General features: G+C 40.4%; 2 protein-coding genes and 1 long non-coding RNA gene across 8 annotated transcripts in view; 2 read left to right on the top strand and 1 right to left on the bottom strand.

The window, feature by feature from the left end:
- The window catches only part of LOC110073403 (fer-1-like protein 4), a 71947-nt gene extending 69869 nt beyond the window's left edge, over positions 1 to 2078 (top strand). The window contains exon 45 of the mRNA XM_020782585.3: positions 254 to 2078. Within this exon, the coding sequence (XP_020638244.3) occupies positions 254 to 434 (181 nt within the window). The 3' untranslated portion in view covers positions 435 to 2078. The remainder of the gene's footprint in view (positions 1 to 253) is intronic.
- Positions 1 to 16390, bottom strand: part of LOC144589154 (uncharacterized) — a 75636-nt gene that overhangs the window by 17539 nt on the left and 41707 nt on the right. The window lies entirely within an intron of this gene.
- LOC110073326 (arf-GAP with SH3 domain, ANK repeat and PH domain-containing protein 1) overlaps positions 7583 to 16390 on the top strand; it is a 46074-nt gene continuing 37266 nt past the window's right edge. For 3 of the 6 annotated variants that reach the window (XM_072997065.2, XM_072997067.2, XM_072997068.2), the window contains exons 1-4: positions 7583 to 7803; positions 10908 to 10980; positions 14451 to 14596; positions 16031 to 16096. In XM_072997065.2, coding sequence (XP_072853166.2) covers positions 7678 to 7803; positions 10908 to 10980; positions 14451 to 14596; positions 16031 to 16096 — 411 coding nt within the window. In that variant the 5' untranslated portion in view covers positions 7583 to 7677. Of the gene's footprint in view, positions 7804 to 7859; positions 7954 to 8213; positions 8565 to 10907; positions 10981 to 14450; positions 14597 to 16030; positions 16097 to 16390 lie in introns of those variants that run through there. The other 3 variants (XM_072997069.2, XM_078393272.1, XM_072997066.2) reach the window with 2 other exon arrangements.

Below are 16390 nucleotides of genomic sequence, written 5' to 3' on the forward strand. Positions count from 1 at the left end.
TTAGTTTAATTGGAGCATAGTCTTTATTGACTCCCTGAAAGGATCTACTGTTTTCTGAATAGTCATACATCAAGACCAGAAACAGCATGTTTTCAAAACCAATAATAACAGAGAAGTAATGGATTCTGCCTTGTTTTGATTTGAGCTTTAGCATTTGGCTATTTCCAGCTTGTCAGTAGCCAGCAGCATGTTACTTTTTGGTTACATTCTAATCCAAACCTATGCTGTTTCTCTTCCCTTCTCTCCTCTGCAGCCGTCCAAAAACATCCTTCAACTGGTTTGTGAATCCCATGAAAACCTTCATCTTTTTCATTTGGAAACGGTACAAGAAGTACATAATTGCACTGCTGATTATTGCAATTGTGACCGTATTCTTGATTCTCATTCTTTACACAATGCCTGGATACATCAGTGAGAAGATAATAAATGGTTAAGCCTCCTTTCCTTCTCAGTCTGTCTCCTCCATCCTCTAAGCTGAGATTTGATAAAGGAGGTGGACAGTGACTTCTGTACCAAAAATATTAGTAACACCCACAGTTCACTGACTGTGCCTGGAGCACTTTGAAAAGACATTTGCGCTGGAGGAGTTGGACTGCCTGCTCACATCTGTGATGTGATGACAAAATTAACTGAACACACTTTTGAATTATTTGATGAATAGCTGGGCTATTGTTAGCTCTGAAGGCTACTATTATATTAATTGAACTGGTTCTGCAGTTTTAATATAAAAACTAATCAACTGTATCTTAAGAAGGAAAAACGGGAAGACTGCCAGTTGCAATAGGTTTAGAAGTATTGGATTCTACCCATATGAACCAGAATTTACAATTTTTGCACTGCTGTCTGCATCCTTAAATCATTAATCTGGTAGAATTATTTATTTATTTAATTCATGAATTTCACACAGTTGAAGCCATGCATGGCCACATCTTACACAAGATGGTGACAAGGATGTAGGAGATCTTTAAACAATTTTTATTGAACATTCAGTGACTGATGACCATGATGTGGCTGGGTATTTGTATGATAATACATGTTTAAAAACTATTGTGCAAGTGAGTCAGTTGAGCAATGTAAAAGGCACTCAGATTCTGAGGAGTGTCCATTTCATATTTGCTTATATCCATCTTATCATATACTTGGTGCTAAACAGAAGAGAGCAGGAGTGGTGTAGTTGGAAGAATGATGAACTGGGACTCAAGATACCTGGGTTTAAATTGCTGCTGGAAACACAAGGAAAGTGATAATGGTAAAGCCACTCATTAAATATTGTGCATACCTTGAATACCCTATTGAGGTTAAGTCAAATGTGACTTGACAGCACATAACACAGAAACAACAGAAGAGCAGGTTGCTGCAGTATGTGACATACCACTCCCCATATTGCACACAGACCATGTAAAGAGCCCCACTAAAGGCTCAATAAATCTGTTTTTGTTGGCTGCAAAAGTAGTGGAGGTATCAAAGCATCTGGCAAACTACTGACCATATGTAATCTGCATAGATAAACATATAGTGTAACCTCATCCACAGTTTCTCTGTAATTCAACAGTTAATGGTACAAAATTAAATGGTTCTTAATCCCCACATTGAGATTATGTGCTGCTACGCAGTCTTTATGGTGGTGCAGGATTAAACTGCTTGGAGAAGTATTCCCATGTCGAATCAACCATATAATGGATTTCAAAACTGCCTGCAAATTATAAGGGGCAGCAGATAAAGTTACACTGCTCTTCGCTGTGCATGAAGCAATGGTTTAACACTATCTGATGAAAGAATCATGTTTTCCCAGGAAAAGATGTGGCTCTCTATTGCAGGGACAATGTGATGTCTTAGCAACAGAAAATATCATTGTCTGGCATGTCCTTAATGCACTTCTGACAGCTATGTATCTGCTGACTGCCCTCAATATTGTAACAAGCTACACTTGCTTTGACAAACTGTGTAACGGTGACTTTGACATAATTTTATTTTTCTTATTCTTGCACAATCTAAACTGACTCTGTGTGCTACTGATTCCTTCAAACATTAAGGGGGACGATATGCACTTTTAAATAAACAATACTGCTACATTGCAAGTCAACAGATTTATTAATGTATTGAAACTATTTCTAGCACAGTATCCACATTTTAGGGCCAGAACACACTGTGTATTTGATTGTGGTTGTGGGCAGGATGGGAGACTAGCAACGTCCTTGTTCCTTCAGAAGAGTAAATGTAGGAGTAATGCCCGAGCCATGAGACATTTGTGAGAGTCAGAGATTTTTCCTTTGTGAGGAAGAAGTGATGCTCTCTCCCCTGTTCCATATGTAGAAGTGGTCTTAGCTGGCAGACAGCACTTGTGTTAATGCTGGCAAAGGGATCATGTCCTCCACTACACAAGAGGGCAGCCACTCTAGCAAGCACAAGACAGATTTTGTTCCATGCACAACTTTGTAGTCCCATAGAACTGAATGATCAGAAATCCCAAGCTCGAACCCATGTCCTTGGTGCATCCCCAGTTTTTGTTGCCTCAGGTAGCCATCTGACTAGGCCTGACAACACATCAAACTCTCCTGAAACTTGCAGTTATTTCTAATATTGTTGCAGGCTGGGTAATTATTTGTGTCACATTTTGCCGATCAAGATTCCCTTTCTGTAGTCACTCAGCTGCACTACCCTTGGTCATCATGCGGTGGTAGAATCCAGGGAAGAGTTGGGATGTAATGAAGGCTATGGAACTTGACTGGAACTGTATTACTCTCAACATTCCAGACCTGGGTGTGCTTTTCAGAATCTAACACAAGAAAGAATCCCCAAGACTAAGCACTTAGAGCTAGTGCACCAACTTTGTAAGGGATCTGCCACAATAAACACTAGAAAATCCTAATAGCTGGTCAAGGCAACGACTGGTTTTAGTACCACAAACCGTCTCAGTGAAAAATCCAGGCAGCTGATTAAAATGATCTTTATAGTTTTTAAAGACAAAGAAAGTTTAAAGGTGCAAACGTTCCAAACAGTTACAAGAAACATATTTTTCAAAATGGAGGAGCAAACATATAGATGGATTTGAAAGCATTCAAGAGGAACACGTGAGAAGTTAAAGCTAATCTACCCGATCGAATACGCACACCTTAGCAGAGAGATAGGATATGTCCTTCTGGGACATGCACAGATGATGATGATGATCATAAGTGTCATTGTTTTAGAACCACAGAGCTTGGAAGGGACCCTGTGGATTATCAAGTCCAGCCCCTGTCGAGGCACAGTAAAAAATGAACTTCCAACTTCTGCAACCAGATATCTAAATCATTAAGCTATCCAGCAGTTGTTGCAGGATTGCTCCATTTTAAGTATGTATATTCCAACATGTGTAATCACTGGGATTAAATGAAGCAGAACTGTCTGCTTAAGCTGCTTCACTCTCCTGCTCCTCCTAGCTTATTCAGGGAATGATTAAGCATTGCTCATTGTCTGGGAGCCAGAAAGATGCCAACCAGACAAATCCTCCCTGCAGTTTCAGCTCGATTGATCCATTCAGGGAGCTGCCTTATGCACTGACTGAAGCCTCAGGTGGGCATTAAACCCCTCTCCAGCCCAGCACAGTTCCACCTGTTGCCAGTGGAATCATTCCCCTGCATGGGGGAGGGGGCAGGAATGCCAGATCAGAGAGAGGAGGAGAAAAGAAGGAGTGGGGGGTGAGTGTGCCTTAGCAGAATTGGTGCTAGAGGAAATTGTTGGGCTCTACAGAGTTCCGTCACACACAATCTTGGGAAACTGAAAGCTTCTTCCTGTTCTCCCATGGAGGGGTGGTGGTGGCACTGGTAGAATGTTAAATATCTCACTTACCTTGAAAGCCCTACTAGGATTGTTATAAGTCAGTCCCAACGTGACTGCATGTAACAACAACAAATATATTAGGCTGCAATTAGAACTATGAGATCTCATCTTGGAATGAAAGCAGAAGTCTCACAGGGTAAACTTTGAACTTCAAGAAGGTCTTAAGCTGAGTCAAAATGTACACTTTTTTTGGGAGACTTTCACTTTTTTTTGGAGCCTTTATAATTATGTTCAAGGACATGGCCCGAAACAGGAGATTTCCTGGGGACACAGAACAAGAAAACATTTGCAAATAATTATTTTTTTAACAACCCGTCAGTGCAGACCCAGTTTATTAAACCACCACGAAGTGTAAACATTTCTGCTTCCCCCTGCTGCCAGTTCACAATTGGACACAAGTTGCTCTGTACACTAACACTAGCTCAGATAACATTAGTACGGTTTCCTTGCCTTTTGGAATTTGCGCTTTGGTTAGGCGAGTTCTCTTACATATTTCTGTCATTGCCTCACTGCATTTCTTCAGGTGGCTGAAAGACAATATGTACAAAGGTGTATCGTTGCCATTACTCGCATTCACAGATTTGGGGCAGCATGAGATGCTGAAGTAATCTTGATCACTGAGTAGTACAGTTTCTTGCCAACTGACAACAGAAAACGTTTTTGTTTAAGTTGAGCTTGGAAAGTTAATTTGGATTACACCAGTGGTGTCGAACTGTGGCCCTCCAGATGTTCTTGGACTTCAACTCCCAGAAGCCTTCACCACCACCTCTGCTGGCCAGGATTTCTGGGAGTTGAAGGCCAAGAACATCTGGAGGGCCACAGTTCGACACCACTGGATTACACCTTCCAACCAAAGGAGCAACTTTTCCCAAATTCTGAGAACTACCTATCCTCATATAAAATGCCTGTAACTAAGGACTACTAGCCCAAATGCAGATGTAGGTCCACCTGCTGCCTATTTAAATATACATCTTTAGCTTGCTTAAATTAAGGAGTGATTGACTAATAATACAGTTCAACACTGTGACATTCTCCACTTCAACATTTGAACACCACTTGACCCTTCCTACATTTTCTCATGCTTAAAACAGGAATTCCCATCAACATACAGTATCTCTTTCATTACTTGGAAACTTTAGATGTTAGTTTCCCTCCAAAGCAGGTGATTTTAAAACATGAGGAAGTATCCATACGGTATCTTATAAACTTGTCATTTCCTGGCAGGAGGCCTTCGTGTGAGCAGCCCACATGTGAAAAACCTCTTAAGTTATGACAAAAGGGGGTGAAAAAAACTTATTTCCAGGCATTCTGACAGACACGGTAACTTCCAGGTTTTTCACAGAGCTGCTATTTTGGACAAGTGGTCAAAAATTATGGTAGGGTGACTGCAGGAAGATTTTATCACAGAAATGGCAGTGGGTGTGAGCTGAGCGTCAGAAGACACTTGGGATATTGTTTAAGAGTTTCTGGTAACTTTTCATAAATAGTGATTGCTGGACCCCTACATAGGATTATAATAATGTGGCACTTAGGATAACATTTTTGCATGCTTCTAAATGATGTTAATTTTGTTGGGAGGCACTATACTGTCAATATAGTCTAGGCTTTGTTGTCACTTAAACATTACCTGCACAAGAACAAAAGTTCTTGTCATATTCAAACAAAAGGCCTATCCAACATAGCGGCCAACTAATTGTCTTTGAGAAGCAGGATATGGGTGCAATCTTCTGCTTGTGGGAGATGCTGTATAACTAGCATGAACAGTCATATTGGCAGCTGTCATTGTATTCTGCAGGTTACTGTATTTGTGGTGTTTCTGTTACAAAGGTAATTGCCTTATTTTTACTGAATTTTAAAAACTGAACACATGGCTTCATATGCTAGTGTAATTATAACTTGTAAACCACTCAGGCTGTAGAAGTGAAAGACAGAATAAGGGAAAATGTATCAGGTAGGGAATGTGTTTAAAATGTCATCCTTTGTGCACACAGATGCTTGCATTTGGAATTACATATAGGCCTGTGTCTGAATAAATAAATCGTGTGCTGCATCCATGTATTTTTGGCTTACTTTACAAGATAATCTAAAAATTGCTGCTGTGCTTGAGGCATGCCAGGCCCACTCACATGCCTTGTCTCTGTAGATACAGTGGGGTCTTGACTTGAGAACTTAATCCGTATTGGAAGGCGGTTCTCAAGTCAAAAAGTTCTCAGGTCAAATCTGCATTTCCCATAGGAATGCATTGAGAACCATTTGATCCGTATCTGCTCTTTTCCGTCCATAGAAACTAATGGGAAGCTGCTATTCCGCCTTCGACCACTAGAGGGGGATATTTTGTTTCTTTTTTTCTTAGGTCAAGAAAGGTTCAGGGAAGGCAGGGAAAATACAGTCCAGGCAGTACCAGGCAGTCTGAAGACTGTCTCCCAATCCACTCTCTAAACGCTGGGAGGAGTGAGGAAGCAGACAGGCACCCTTTTCACTGGCCAACAGTTAACTGAAAGTTCACATTTTGCACTTTCCCTGCCTCCCACGTGGTTTTTTTTCAGTTCTTAACTCAAATCTAAGTATGTAAGTCAAGTCAATATTTTCCTATGAGAGTGGTTCTTAAGTCAAAATGTTCTTAACTCAAGCCGTTCTTAAGTCAAGACCCCACTGTACATGTTATGAATAAAATGAAGTAGCTAATTCAGCATGAGACCCGATGGATAACACTGTATGTGGTTTCATTGGGGCAAACATTTTAAATAACTAGTTCAGCGATGGCGAACCTATGGCACGCGTGCCACAGCTGGCATGCAGAGCCCTTTCTGAGGGCATGCAAGCCCTAAATTGCTGGATTGCTACTCCTCCCCATGCAGCCAAACCTGAGAAAGTGGCTGCAGCCGCAGTGCTGGCGCTTTCAAGGGCGGTGGGCCAAGATCTGGAGTAGCTGGCGGTGGATCTGGAGTGGGGTCTCAAGGCACCTCCATGCCTAGAATTCCCCCTTCTGCCGCCACTTCTGGTTCCGCCACCGCGGCACGCCATTGGTTCCCCCTCTCCCCCAGTTTGGGTACTTGGGCCCAAAAAGGTTCGCCGCCACTACTCTGGTTGGAATATTGCCAAACCACAAAAACTTGTGAGGATTTGCATTTTTCAAACAGGTGTCAAGAAGGCCGACAATACTAACAAATCCAGACTGGATAATACACAGAAATATAGCCTCTGAATTCAATGCGCAAAAAGGCACCAATGCATGAATTGCACATTCACTTTGTCTTATTACTCTTACAGCTGATTAATCAGTCCCAGAACCTTTATATATATATATATATTCCAAATCACTCAAAGGCTGTAATTCCAAAAAGGAGAGCTTTAAATTTCTGGAATAAAATACAGAAATAATATATAATGCCTGTTACAAATAATGCATCCTTCCCTCCTCCACACGTTTGAAACACCATTACTGAAATCAAGATAATTAGGGCCTAATTGTTGCTTCCTGGAAAAACAAGAGGCCTGCTTGCTTTCTACTCTTTTTCTCTAACCCGACAAGTGCCCTTTCTTTAAGAGACCCCAGACACTAAGCTAAAGTAATTAGTCATGGAGTTATATGTGTTTAAGACACACACGTGTGTGAATGTTTGGACAGGAAAAGAGAGGCTGACAGGACAACTCTGTGTGTCTCAAGTAGGATCTGAAGGGACAGCTCTTGGTTAGCTGCTGTTCTGCCGTTCAGATGTCTGTGGCCTCCTCTGCTTCCTTTAACTGCTTCCTCTCAATCCATTCTTGTTCCCCTTTTTTTGTGGGCTGACATTCTGACTCTGTAGTTTAGCTGGGCAGGCCAGCACATTGCCCGGTGCCTCCACTTTATTTAGCAAGATGCCTGAGTTAATTTCAGTCCAAGAGTTCATAGCTCAGACCCAAGAAGATCTGAGCTCTCCAACAACCTCCTCCTTCACCAGCCATATGGGCAAATGCAGGAGCACTGTTTACAGCCTGGAAGAGGTAAGAGGGAAAGAGGGATGAGGCAGTTGCTTTTCTTTTTTTTATAAAGCAGAGCAGCGAGGAATCCATTTTGGGATCCCCTGAACAGAATTTACGGTTGAATCTTCTTTGCTCTGTCTATACAAATGAAGAACCAAGACTGTCTTGCAGGTAAGACAAACTGAAGAACAAAGGTATGTGTTTTTTAAAAAAACTTTTAAAAGGATTCTTATCTTACTTTCCCCTCAAATGAGGAAGCTCAAAGTGACCTGTATTTTATCCATTGAACTCAACAGAACACAAAAACTTTAACATGTCAAAAAGCCAAACAAAACCCAGTGTTTTTCTGATAATATTGAAAATCCATACAGTATAGCAATTAGAAAATAGCCATCTCGTTATACCAATTGGAATCTTTCTTCCTAAACTAGGAGGCTCCATTTGCCTTCTGAATGGCTGACGAGTCAGATTTAAAGGGAGAGAGCAGAGAGAGGCTTCCAGGGTCTTGTCAATAGGAAACCCTTCTCTCGGCCTTGATGAATTTCACCTCACAGAAAGATTCCATAGCAGCACCATTTAAAAGAATGAGCTCTGCATTTGGATGAGGACGTTTATTAAGATAACTACTGTTCTGCTTTGAGCTAGGAAGCAATGCTGAAGATTTATTCTCATTTCTATGCAATCACCACTAGCGGCAAGAAGTTTTATTCACAATCTATGTGCTTAGAGGAAGGTTCCACAAGCATGCTAAAGATTGAAGTCCTATGGCCACCTACCTGAGAGTAAGCATTGATTTCAATGAGGGGCACTGTTGTCTGTGTGAATTATTTGCTTTGTAGTGAAGCCAACCAATTCCATTGTCTCTTTGGTTTATGGTGAATCCAAACAATTCTTACAGTGCATTGTCATAGGTTGCTTTTTCAAAATGCAAGGCGTTGTGGAGGACTATTAGAAGCATTTTCTAATTTTCCTCAGTCTGTCAGTTTAAACTAGTTCTGCCCTTCACATTTTCTTATTTCCTCTTTTGAAATCTGTTTTGAAATCTTACTTTCTAATTTCCAAATACAGGAATCACTGTGGTGATGGATGTGATAGCCAGGTTGTCATACACGGAAATGTGGTTAAACTCCCTTAATACAGGATGTAAAAACAGAATGAAAGCTAGAAACAGGAAACTGTTCAGAAATAATAATAGTTTTCTAAGTAAAAATAAACCCTTGTAGGGTTAGGAAAACAGAAATGTTGCATGAATTGAAACAGTTACTTTAAAAAGCAGTACAATAATAGCTAAAACAATATCTGGAACCTGCTTTGGAGGAGGAGGAAGGAACACTTTAACCACTCCAAATGTGAGGATCACACAAAGTGTTTTGAATATCTGCAGGAAATGACTAGATTGAGTAACTTTGTGAGATGGGCAGCAGGGTTGTGGAAAGGATTGCAGTAATCCAAAAATGGTTTTGACCCTGAGGACATTTCCTGAAAACATCATCAACCCAACATGTATTGATGTGTTGCAACTGTTAACACTGTACTGCTGCTAGCCCTGTTCTGTGATAGGGAGGAAGAATGTTTTATTCAAACAGTGTAGTAAAGGCTCTGCTGTACGAGTTTAGGAACATAATTACTTTTTATCTGTTGCTCTAAGTGGGAATAACTACTTTTCTATGAGAAGGGCAGAACCGTAAATAGATTTAATTCCCAGCCCAGGAAATAAGATTGATCGATTCAAACTGTAAGTACCATCAAGCAAAATTTGCCCTCCCTTTTTGATTTTATTTGCCCACTAAATGAAAATTTTGTTTGCCAAATGTCATTTTTTTCCTGTCATATTTTATTTGTCCTTAGTAATCAACAACTTGTTGACAATTTAATGTTATCTGATTTTTAACTATGCATAAATCAAAGCGAAAAGAGAGGGGATGTGCTTCTGTAAACCTTGACACATTTCCCATTTTTTCAGATAGAGAAACAACCAAATGAAATATTAATAACATGTTGCAAAAAATGGGATCTGTTTGGCTGTGTCCTGCTATATAACATGTTCAATGTAACAGTTAATACAAATGTTGTCATTCTCTAATCTTGATCGTAACATCTCTTCCAAAGGAATCAGCTGATTTGGCTTGAATGAAGACCTCTCAGGGAACCACATTTCACACCGTGCTTTGATTTGTCACCAGAAAATCCTATCAGCAGTCATGCTGCTGATCATATTAGCAAAATGCCATTGAATTTCCAAATTGCTATTGGATTTGGTGATCAAGGTTTGAATTTAGCTGTTATAATAACAATTGAGTTTAGCAGCCAAATTTTCATTAGATGAGTAAGTAGGCCAATGAAATCAGAATAGCAGCATATTTCCTGGATATATAACTAGCTGGCCAATAGAAAGAAATTCTAATGCCACAGTAAATTTATTAATAATAAGCCCTAAACTATAATTTCACCAAAAAAAGTGAAGAAGCTTTTTGTATTATATAAAACTCATTCTTGATATTAATTAAAACAACAAAGTTGGGATGGGGTAAGTACTGTACTGTATTATGTTGAAACCAGGCATCATGTATTTCTCTTCCCCGTTAGGGAACAGCCATTTTTGTCCCCACAGCCCCAATCCATCCCTGTTACAGGTACATCCTGAAATCTGTTTTCCATTTAGCAGAATGTAACCCAACAGTATGTGGGTATAAAGTTAAAGGTAAAGGTTCCCCTTGACATTTTAGTCAGTTGTGTCCGACTATAGGGGGCGGTACTCATCCCCGTTTCCAAGCCGTAGAGCCAGCGTTTGTCTGAAGACGGTTTCCATTGTCACGTGGCCAGCGCGACTAGACACGGAATGCTGTTTACCTTCCCACCGAGGTGGTACCTATTTATCTACTCGTATTTACATGCTTTCGAACTGCTAGGTTGGCGAGGAGCTGGGACAAAGCGACGGGAGCTCACTCCGTCACGTGGATTCGATCTTACAACTGCTGGTCTTCTGACCCTGCAGCACACAAAGGCTTCTGCGGTTTAGCCTGCAGCGCCACCACTTGGGTATACTTGGATATAGTTTGTGTTTTGTGATTTCATGAGTGGGGAAGGAAATACATGTTTAAGACCTCTTTTTTTCATGCTTTTAGGCCTTGGATTCTGATCGAATGGTTCTTCATAAAATGAGGAAAGCTGTGAAAGCAGAGCACACATGTGGACAAGGTTAGAGCACAACTACTAACAAAAGAAGGGGTTGTGATATGAACTGCCAGGTCTGGAGGACCTGAGAAATGACCTGCACACCTCCTTTCTTCGCTCAGAAGGATCCTTATTTAGAAAAGAGTTGGATGATACTACAAGAAATGATGGCCGCATTGAACACCTTGCCAGCGTCTCCCCTCTTTGGCAGGGGATCAGCATCACTGTCAGAGCTTGAAAGGCAAAAACAACACACACATAAAGATGCACATGCACACACACACAAATGCATGCACATTCACTCATGCATCCACACACACACAGTATGAGAGAGAGAAGAGTGAGTTTAGCATACTGTTTATTAGTAAGCTGACATTTTGTCCTGTGCAGCTTAGAGGCCTGGCCTATTAACACCACATAGACCTACCTTCCCACAAGGACAGGTTGATACAGGTGGACCATCTGCCCATCTGTATGTCACCATCCACAGCAGGCCAGCCTGGTCTACCCAGGTTTGGTTATATCTCTCCAGGGCTGCCTCTGTGAAGTCTGGTCCACCAATAACCCGTCTTCTGTGCCCCTTGTGGTCTACCAAAAAGTCATTTAACTTGGATTCATGCACTACTGTGCCTTTTCCAATGGCAGTAGATGAGATGACCAGGCCAATCAGGTCTGAGGGAATGATGCAGTCAGGAGGCAAAGCTCATATTGCCTCGCCCTTCTTATAGCCCTGATCATTTTGGTCAATTTGTTGCTGCAACTGTAAAATAAATCAGCGTATAAAATTATTGCTGATCTACTGCACATCACTCAGAGATTGACCAGTAGCTTGAGATCAACCTTCTGCTTTCACCCATGACTTTAAAGGGTTATTTTCACCCAACACCGTCCTTAATCCATAAAAGTACAGGAGTCTTCTTAGAACTGTGGATTCTGGAAGTAAATAGTAATTTGTTTGTTTGTTCAAAACAAATCCTGCAACAGGCTCCTAAAGAGAGCAGCTGCACTCCAGGATGTTTCACTGTCACTCACATTCTGTTTTCTTTGTCCTTGTTCAAATTTTGTTGTTGCTGTTTAGTCATTAAGTCATGTCCAACTCTTCGTGACCCCATAGACCACAGCACAGCAGGCCCTCCTGTCTTCCACTGCCTCCCGGAGTTGGGTCAAATTCATGTTGGTTGCTTCAATGACACTGTCCAACCATCTCATTCTCTGCCATCCCCTTCTCCTCTTGCCTTCACACTTTCCCAACATCAGGGTCTTTTCCAGGGAGTCTTCTCTTCTTATGAGATGGCTAAACTATTGGAGTCTAAGCTTCAGGATCTGTCCTTCCAGTGAGCACTCAAGGTTGATTTCCTTCAGAATGGATAGGTTTGATCTCCTTGCAGTCCAAGGGACTCTCAAGAGTCTCTTCCAGCACCACAATTCAAAAGCATCAATTCTTTGGTGGTCAGCCTTCTTTATGGTCCAGATCTCACTTCCATACATGGCTACTGGAAAAACCATAGCTTTGACTATTCAGACTTTTGTTGGGAAGGTGAAGTCCCTGCTTTTTAAGATGCTGTCTAGGTTTCTCATTGCTTTCCTCCCAAGAAGCAGACATATTTTAATTTCATGGTTGCTGTCACCATCTGCAGTGATCATAGAGCCCAAGAAAGTAAAGTCTATCAGTGCCTCGTATCTTCCCCTTCCGTTTGCCAGGAGCTGATGGGACCAGTGGCCATGATCTTAGTTTTTTTGATGTTGAGCTTCAGACAATTCTTTGCGCTCTCCTCTTTCACCCTGCTGAGTCTTCCAAACTTGCTGGCATATTGCGTGTAGCACTTTAACAGTGTCATCTTTTAAGATTTTAAACAGTTCAACTGGAATGACATCACCTCCACTGGCCTTTTTGTTAGCCATGCTTTCTAAGGCCCACTTGACTTCACTCTCCAGGATGTCTGGCTCAAGGTCAGCAGCCACACTATCTGGGTTGTCCGGGACATCCAAATCTTTCTGGTATAATTGCTCTGTGTATTCTTGCCACTCTTCTTGATGTCTTCTGCTTCTGTTAGGTCCCTACCATTTTTGTCCTTTAATATCTCCAATGTTCTTGAACAGATCTCTGTTTTTTCCCTTTCTATTATTTCCCTCTTATTTCTTCGCACTGTTCATTTAAGAAGGCCCTCTTGTCCTCTTCTTGATGCTTTTGCTTCTGTTAGATCCATACTATTTTTGTCCTTTATCATGTCCATCTTTGCACAAAATGTTCCTTTAATGTCTCCAATTTTCTTGAACAGATCTCTGGTTTTCCCTTTTCTATTATTTTCCTCTATTTCTTTGCATTGTTCATTTAAGAAGGCCCTCTTGTCTCTCCTTGCTATTCTTTGGAAGTCTGCATTCAATTTTCTGTAACTTTCCCTATCTCCCCTGCATTTTGTTTCCCTTCTCTTTTCTGCTATTTGTAAGGCCTCGTTGGACAGCCACTTTGCTTCCTTGCATTTCCTTTTCTTTTGGATGGTTTTTCTTGCTGCCTCCTGTACAATGGAGGCAGCAACAAAACAATCAAATTTAAAAGCAGTTTAAATACACTGCCCATTATATTTATCACATAATGTCTGAAGATAAACTTCCATTCAGAATACATTAGCGCCATCAATGGCAACCAGTGAGAATGGATGCTTTTGCATGTCCGTTTCTGGGAACCAAGACTAAGGATACCATTGCACATATGCCCTGTTCATGAGCACAGGCAGTGTGAACAGCATGCTAGACTAAATAGGTTTCTGGCATTATCTGAGTACATGGCTCTTTTTGTTTGTATGAATTCTTCAGTCATTATTTCTCACTGAGAAAGCATCACCACACCATTCCCTATTAGAAGCTAATTTTGCCCCGTTCCTTGCTCTTCTTCTGATGACAAATGAAGACTTTTTTTTAAAGTGGCCCTTTACCAATCAAGGTACTTCTCTTTCCTAGTGGATGGGCTGCCCCTGATTATTTTAAGTTGAATTATCAGTACCGTTTTACTGACTTGAAATAGTTGTTATTTTAATTGTACAACTAAATTTAATTCTATTTGAATGTTTGCCATTTTACTGTATTTTATTCTGTTATGGTTTTACATTTTCCTATAAGCCTCCTTTGGTCCCAATTTTGGGAGAAAGGTGGTCATGAAATCAATCAATCAATCAATCAATCAGTCAGTCAATCAGTCAATCAAAAGTAGTCATTTTAACAAAGGATGACCATTTGGCAGCGGGTCACTTAATAAATTACAAATGAAGAAGTCCATTCTTAATTGTGGTCTGTAGAGTGAACATTTTTACATCCCCAAAGCTCATTTAGGTTAGTATCAGACTCCATTGATTTCAGCAGTGCTTATTTTATTATATAAATAATACTCAAAAATAAACACTAGTGAGATCAATGGGACTTGATACCCATTGACTTGAGAAATACATATATCAGATAGAGATGTACATGAATATTTAAACCACACTTTGCTTCTGCAGATCTTCTTAGCCATCTGGAAGCTCATATTGCTGCCCAGGAGAAATTTTCAGAAAACTACCAAATCAACAGAGATGAGAAGCTAGCTGAAGCTTTTATCTCTTTTGCTTCGTTTTCACGGAAGCTGCTAGATGCTGTCAAGAACCTGGTATGAAATTCTTCCACACGTGTATCTGTCAGAAAAATAGTTGCATGGTGATATTCCTACCTTCTACTCCTTCCCTAAAGAAAGGAAAGGCTATTGGAAAGTCTTTAAAAATTGATGGGAAGCCCAGGATCCTATTTGGAGTATAAGGATCATTGTTTAAGAGTTCCCTCCCCCATCATCAGCCCCCTGTTGGGTGACTGATGGTAACAGCTTGTTCTTCAACCAATTTTGCAAGCATTACAAGACTAGGCATGCAGATCGGAGCTTGCTAGAGTGAGGTGAGTGCTTACATGATTGCCCTTACACAGTCCTGAAATGCAACAGGATACTGACCTTTGCCATTGCTCACCAAGAGGAATGTAGGCATGTAAATATTCTGGCAGATTTATTCACAAGCAAATTTTATTATAGCCTTTTGGCTAAAACCGATATATAATTATTTTATGTATTCTTGAAGGCTTTCATGGCCGGGATCTGATAGTTGTTGTAGGTTTTTCGATCTGTTTGGCCATGTTCTGAAGGAACAAACATCCTGAAAAACCTACAACAACCATCATAATAATTTTATGTTAATTTAATTTTTTTAAAAAATTATTTTCCTACCCTTTAATTAAAATTTGATTTCCAAGGTAGCTTACAATTTAAAAAAAGTTTTTTTTCTAAAGACATAGTAGCCATAGTTAACTGCAGCAAAACCAACATTGAGTTCTATAGTAGTCAATAATTGTAGATTACAATTTTAAAATTGTAGATTACAATTTTATTACAGTAATCTATTGCCCACTATGCATAATGTGTTATCCTGAGCTAGGGATGCACCTGGAGACTACAAGACACCAAAATTAAAGGCAAATAAACAAATACTAAATACTAAGAATCATGTGCCGTCAAGTCAGTTCTGATGTATGGCGACTGTTTTCTGGGTTTTCCAGGCTGAGCATGCTCAGAAGTGGTTTTCCATTCCCTTCTTCCGGGGGTGCCCTGGGACTGTGCAGCTTGTTCAAGACCACACAGGCTGGCTCTTCTCTCTGGAGGCACTGTGGGGAATCATCCTCCTAACTAGATACCTAAACCACTGAGCTATCCAACCAACTGAAATGTGCTATAAACAAATAATAATCCATTGAAACTAAAGAAGTTCTTTATCTCATAGTTGCAATTCAATAGCAGCTGAGTGGCCTTCAACAAAATGTGTCACAGGCAAGGGGCTAACTCTTGAATCAGAACTAACAGTAGGGGCACAGCCATCTGGAAGAAGCATATATATTTTAACACTGGTCATTATGAAAATCTTAAATCTCCAGCATTCTGTTCCCCAGTGAAACCCATGTGGAAAAGAATGCTCTAACCTTTTTTTTTAAAATCATTTAAATATGATGAAAGGATAAGCACTCTACCATATGAACTTAATTCAACTTATTTTTTCTTCCCCAGTTGCTGAGTTTATATCACAACATTAACTTTTCCCTAGGCTCACTGGTTAAGGGTGATCTCAAAGGAGTAAGTATATACTGAAATTATATTTCTCTTTGATGATTACTGTAAAATTCTTCAGTCTTTCATTTCTGCTGCCAATATGTTGTCAAGTTAGTCTCATCCCTACTCTTGGTTGTGTTTCAGATTCTTAAGAAAGGTGTTGGGTGTGCATATTCGTTATGGGTTGTGGGCATAGCTGAATGGTTCTTTAGGTTTAATCACTGTCTCCAGTTCAATTCACTTTAGTCTTTCTTTTCTACAGACATTGCTGACAGAAGCAGGAGGAGACAGGATGGGATAATGAGGGGAATTTTTGTT

Source organism: Pogona vitticeps, chromosome 4 (assembly GCF_051106095.1).
Source record: "Pogona vitticeps strain Pit_001003342236 chromosome 4, PviZW2.1, whole genome shotgun sequence".
In the NCBI taxonomy this organism is placed as follows: domain Eukaryota; kingdom Metazoa; phylum Chordata; class Lepidosauria; order Squamata; family Agamidae; genus Pogona; species Pogona vitticeps.